General features: G+C 36.4%; 1 protein-coding gene across 3 annotated transcripts in view; it reads left to right on the top strand.

Annotated features, from left to right (window-relative positions):
- Positions 1 to 6,292, top strand: part of INTS13 (integrator complex subunit 13) — a 33,188-nt gene that overhangs the window by 14,827 nt on the left and 12,069 nt on the right. For all 3 annotated transcript variants that reach the window (XM_017864488.1, XM_017864490.1, XM_017864491.1), the window contains 3 exons: positions 1,253 to 1,337; positions 5,725 to 5,814; positions 6,019 to 6,108. In XM_017864488.1, the coding sequence (XP_017719977.1) occupies positions 1,253 to 1,337; positions 5,725 to 5,814; positions 6,019 to 6,108 (265 nt within the window). The remainder of the gene's footprint in view (positions 1 to 1,252; positions 1,338 to 5,724; positions 5,815 to 6,018; positions 6,109 to 6,292) is intronic.

Raw genomic sequence — 6,292 nt, 5'->3', positions numbered from 1 at the left:
AAATAAAATGCTCTCATTGTTTTCATCAAAATACAATTTCTATTTTAAATTATTATTCTGTGATTCTTTCCCTGACAGCTGCGTTATTAGATTTTGCTTACTTTGTGTATTCTAGTGGATCTTTTATTCTCTATATTTTTGTTGTTGCCCACTCGGTATAAAGGTGTCTATAGCTAATAGGTCTAACTAGGGGAAAATAGCTCGTAGTTTTAAATTAGTTTATTACTCTCTAACTGAAAGACTGTAGATGTGAGCCCTGTGATTTTACTGGTGGATTTTTTAAGGAACCTATTGCTACCTGTTCCTTTTCATCATATTAACGCTATCATTAAGTTGTTTTAGGGCTTACACAGTGGCTGGCCCATAGTAATCTTCAAATGAGTTTTTACTGAGTGAAATTGAATTTAATTGTATTGATTATGTTTACAAATATGAAGTAGCCACTATACCTAAAAATTCAAATTTTTCTTACATTCCAGTTTCTATTTTCTGCCACTATATTATGAATAATAAATAGTATGAGAAATATAATCTTTTCATTATTTCTTAATGCCATTGGCTGGTTTTTCACTACAAATTTTAGGCTTACCCTGTAGAACCTTTTGGATGCAGAAGTAAATAACATAATAGGTACACTTTAATATATATAATGTCACATGTTATAAGAAAAATACTCTGATAGCATGTCTGTTAATTTTGATCATATTTGTGTGCTACTGGTGTGACTCTTCTCTTTGTGTTTTTTGGTAAATAGATAATGTTGAAATTCCTATTTCCTATTACTGAAAACAAGTTACTAAACTTGTTTGTTAGTTTGTATTTTATATAATTGATATTTGCTAATTCACTGTAGGTATTTAAAGATGCTATTTCCTCTTTTTAACAATGATTTCACTTTAAATTTATGTAAATTATTTCAATTACATTATATTTGCATATTAAAATATTGGCAAGACAATGCATTTGGAGTAAAAAAAATTCAGAATTTCCTAATTAGTCATCTTTGTTAATTCTGACATAATGTAAAAAAATCATTAAATACTGTATTACCTGTATATGGCCAGTTGTTTTTTAATGGAGTTTATGTTGCATGGAAAATTTGCATCTTTAAATAGATTATCCCATTATTTTAGCTAATTATTATTGAATGTATTTGACCTCATTTTAAACAAAAGCAAAATGAATAATTAATAATTTTATTATTTTGAAAGCAAAACCATGTTTTTTTAAATGTTTGAAATTTTGCTTCAAGGAAGAACAGCATGCTAACACATCTGCCAATTACGATGTGGAGCTACTTCATCACAAAGATGCACATGTAGATTTCCTGAAAAGTGGTAAGAGACATTTGAAAGTATTATGTTGTATGATCTAACATATGAAAGCATATTACAGTGGCCCCCATATCCTCAGGGAAGACATTCCAAGAACCCCAGTGGATGCCTGAAACCTCAGATGGTCTCGAACCCTATACTGTATATACTGTTTTCTCCTATACATACATACCTATGATAAAGTGTAATTTATAAATTAGGCAAAGCAGGAGGAGATCAAGAACAATAAGAATAAAATAGAACAATTTTAGCAATATATTATAATAAAAGTTATATGAATGTAGTCTCTTGGTCTCTCTCCCTCTTTCTCAAAATATCTTATTGTACTGTACTGAACCTTCTTGGGATGATGTGAGATGATAAAATACCTACATGATGAGATAAACTGAGATGAATGATATAGGTATTGTGACATAGCGTTAGGCTACTATGGACCTTGAACACAAGCATCATGATACCTCGACCACAGATCTGATAACCAAGAAGGCTACTGATGGGCTCGTAGCGTTTATAGCATGGATATGCTGGAAAAAGAATGATTCACGTTCCAGGCAGGACAGAGTGGCCTAGTATCAGACGTCATCATGCTACTCAGAATAGCATGCAGTGTAAAACTTATGAATTGTTTATTTCTGGACTTTTGTATTTAATATTTTTGGGCTGCAGGCTGGGCGTAGTGGCTCACACCTGTAATCCTACCACTTTGGGAGGCCAAGGTGGGCAGATCACTTGAGGTCAGGAGTTCGAGACCAGCTTGGCCAACATGGCAAAGGCCCGTGTCTACTAAAAATTAAAAAATTAGCTGGGTGTGGTGGCGCATACCTGTAGTCCCAGTTACTTGTGACGCTGAGGCAGGAGAATCTCTTGAACCTGGGAGGTGGAGGTTGCAATGAGCCGAGATCATGCCACTGCACCCCAGCCTAGGCAACAGGGTGAGACTCCATCTCAAAAAATACATGTATATCTTGGGACTGCAGTTGACCACAGGTAATGAAACCATGAAAAGCGACACAGCAAAGTTGAGGGACTACTGTAACAGCTTTGAGAAGTTCTTCAGTACAAACCAGACTGACTATAGTTCATCCCTGTGCAAACCTATCTGTCAATATCACCTATTAATGGCCATGGAACTAGTGTCCTGTGGAATTTACTTCAGAAAAGACAGGGCTAATACAACAAATACTGAGAAAGATAGCCATGGCTTTCTCAAACTCATTACAGTTTCATTTGCAGGCAAACAACCTTGAGGAAGGGAAAAGAATAGGAGCAAACTCGAAAGAGTGATAGACTTTCAACTTGGCCTAGAAATTAAATTTTGAAATTTAGATTAGTTTTTTTTCCTCTAAAAATTATTTCAGTCCATAGATCTCATCTCCCAAACTGATTTCTGCAACTGTATTGGCTTGGTTTAGGGGAGAAGACTCTGGAGTTAGGAGATAAGTTTTAGCTAAAGCTTTGCCACCAGCTGGCAAGTCCCATATGTTTCTAGATGTATGTTTGCATGCTTATGAATTAAAGATGCTGGATTAGATGAGCTATAGTATTCCATTCAATTCTGAAATACAATGAAAATTGTAAGACTTTGAAGGTCATTTTAAAAGCCTTTAAGCTTTGACATTTGGTTAAATTCTTTAGAATGTTTTCTAGTAAATTGATGCTGCCAGAGAAATGGTTGACTTTGATTACGTTGTATGCATCTTCTGAAGCATAATCATGAGCCATTTGTGACATTTGTTACATATCTGAGGAATCTTAGAATAAACCTAATGAGTTGCTAACATGAAAGAAACTTATGATACAGGGATATATAAACATTTAACAAAGGAATATAGAGAACTTGTTTTTGAAAATATATTACATGGAAATTGCTATGAACCTGTGATGCCTGTGATGTTATATCAATTTTTAAAATGTTATTTTAAAACTTACAAAAATGGGCCAGGCATGGTGGCTCACGCCTGTAATCCCAGCACTTTGGGAGGCTGAGGCAGGAGGATCACGAGGTCAAGAGATCATCCTGGTCAACATGGTGAAACCCTGTCTCTACTAGAAAATACAAAAAATTAGCTGGGCATGGTGGCGCACACCTGTAGTCCCAGCTACTCGGGAGGCTGAGGCAGGGGAATCGCTTGAACCTGGGAGGCAGAGGTTGCAGTGAGCTGAGATTGCACCACTGCACTCCAGCCTGGCGACAGAGTGAGACTCTGTCTCCAAAAAAAAAAAAAACTTACAAAAATGTCAAAAATATCCTTTGTAACACAAAATAGTTCTTTAAAATAGTTGTTGACTTGGCCTGTAGTTACATGCATTACATGTGGACACTATGTGTCAAATTTATTTTAACAATAGGAACAGAGCACTGTGGGAGCACACAGGAGGCTGCCTGTGGTGCCAGTAAGAGTTAGGCAAGTTTTACTGAGGTGGTAACAGTGTAGCTGGGTCTTGGTGAGTAGGCTTATACTTTAGCCCAGATACCTTCCCTAAGTTCCAGATCTTTTTTTGTTTTTGTTTTTGTTTTTTTTTTTTGAGACAGTCTCACTCTCTCTCCCAGGCTGGAGTGCAGTGGCACGATCTTGGCTCACTGCAAGCTCTGCCTCCCAGGTTCACGCCATTTTCCTACCTCCGCCTCCCGAGTAGTTGGAACTACAGGCGTCCACCACCACGCCTGGCTAATATTTTGTATTTTTAGTAGAGACAGGATTTCACTGTGTTAACCAGGACGATCTCGATCTCCTGACCTCGTGATTCGCCTGCCTTGGCCTCCCAAAGTGCTGGTATTACAGTCATGAGTCACGGCACCCGGCCCCTAAATTCCAGATCTTTATATTCTGCTGCCTAATTGTATCTCTTAGATGTCTCTCAGGCACCTACATCTCAGCATGCCCAAAACAACTTAGGAGCTTTGCCAACTGAACTAGTCTCCTTTTTCAGTGAATGGCCCTGTTGTCTATTCATTTATATAAGGCGGAAACCTCAGAATCACTTCTGAGGCATCTAATCCATCATCACATTTTCTTGATTTCATCTACTAATATTTCTCACGTACATCAAAATCTCCATCTCAGCTACCAATAACATTTCCCTAATCCAGCCTTTCATTTTCTTATTTTTTCCATAGAGACAGGGTCTCACTATGTTGCCCAGGCTGGTTTCCTGACCCCCTAGCAATCCTCCCACTTAGGACTCATAAAGTGCTGAGATTTTAGATGTGAGGCACTGCGTCTGGTCCGTTTCTTTAGTTAATTTCTACTCATCCCCTTATAACTCAGACCAGTCTTCACTTCTCAAGGAAACTTCCCCTGGTGTCTTGGAATTTGACAAATCTCCCTCTTTAGTCACTCATAGCACTGTAGATATTTCCTTCAAAGCCTTGTCAGCTTTATGGTTGCACATTTGTTTATTATTATTAGATTAATATCTCCTTATGTATTTACTTTCCAGATCCCTTGGTTTGTGTTTCTTCTAACTAAACTTACTAGAATTCAGTATAGGTATGCATTTTAGATTCCTTAATCTTTTTCTGAGTACTTAACCATGTCATTTTATCATTTAATAGTGTGGGCAGGGAAGAGCAGTTGTAGATGCTTGAAATTTTTTAAATTTTCGCTATTGACTTTCAGTGCAGTGACCTAAATGATTGGTTTAATAACGAATGTGGAGGAAAATTACTATTTATTTTAATTATAGATAATATCTATACTCTATTTGGTATTTGTCCAGAGGACCTGATAAAAAGATGTTGTCTCAGAGATATTTTCTCTTACAGAGTTTAAACTCATTTGGAAATCTTGGTAAACAATTTGAAGCTTGTGATCTACTTGATAATGTTAGTGTTTCTCTGACATTTTTTTCATTGTTGTTTTTAAATGAACTTTTAATTTTAGAGTAGTTTCAGATTTACAAAATAATTGTTAGGACAGTAGAGAGTTCCCCTTACTCCATACCCAGTTTGCTCTGTTACTATTTTTTGCTTTTATTATTACTATTTTTTTTTTTTTTTTGAGGTGGAGTCTCACTCTGTTGCCCAGGCTGGAGTGCTGTGTCGCAATCTCGGCTCACTGCAACCTCTGCTGCCCGGGTTCAAGTGATTCTTCTGCCTCAGCCTCCCGAATAGCTGGGATTACAGGCACCTGCTGCCACGCCTGGCACATTTTTGTAGTTTTAGTAGGGACAGGGTTTCATCATCTTGACCAGGCTGGTCTTGAACTCCTGACCTCATGATCCACCTGTCTCAGCCTCCCAAAGTGCTGGGATTACAGGCGTGAGCCATCATGCCCAGCCGCTTTTATTATTTTTTAAATTAACACATAATGGTATATATTTATGGAATACAGTGTGATGTTTTGATACATGTATACAATGTGTAATGTCTCTTGACATATTTTTAAAGGTGATTCACACCTAGGTGGTGGCAGTCGAGAAGGCCCGTTTAAAGAAACGATAACATTAAAGTGGTGTACACCAAGGACAAATAACATTGGTAGGTATTTAAGAATAACTGAAAAAGACTAAATCAAAAGGTTCTTCAGGTATTATGTGGGGGTCAATTAATTGATTCTGTTTTGCATTTTCGTTTTTCATTGTTTCAGGACTGAATGAATTCAGTGAACAAGTTTTTTTTTTTCTTTTAATTGTGAGAATATTTCTTTATATTCTTTCAAATCAGTGTTTTCTTCTATTTCAGAATTACACTATTGTACTGGAGCTTATCGGATTTCACCTGTAGACGTAAATAGTAGACCTTCCTCTTGCCTTACTAATTTTCTTCTAAATGGTAACTTTCATCATTTAATGGTTTTGCCTGAAATTATTTATATTATTTGAATTATTTATATTATTATTAAATTATTATTTGAGTGAAATTATTAAGAGTAAGAACCCTGGAAAGCTATTTTCATCACTATAGCTTTGCCATTTATTTGTGAAAGCTGTTTTAAACTTATGTAATTCGAAATACC

The sequence above is a fragment of the Rhinopithecus bieti genome, unplaced genomic scaffold, assembly GCF_001698545.2.
Source record: "Rhinopithecus bieti isolate Rb0 unplaced genomic scaffold, ASM169854v2 scaffold_72161, whole genome shotgun sequence".
Lineage (NCBI taxonomy): Eukaryota > Metazoa > Chordata > Mammalia > Primates > Cercopithecidae > Rhinopithecus > Rhinopithecus bieti.
This window is presented reverse-complemented; position numbering and strand designations above follow the sequence as displayed.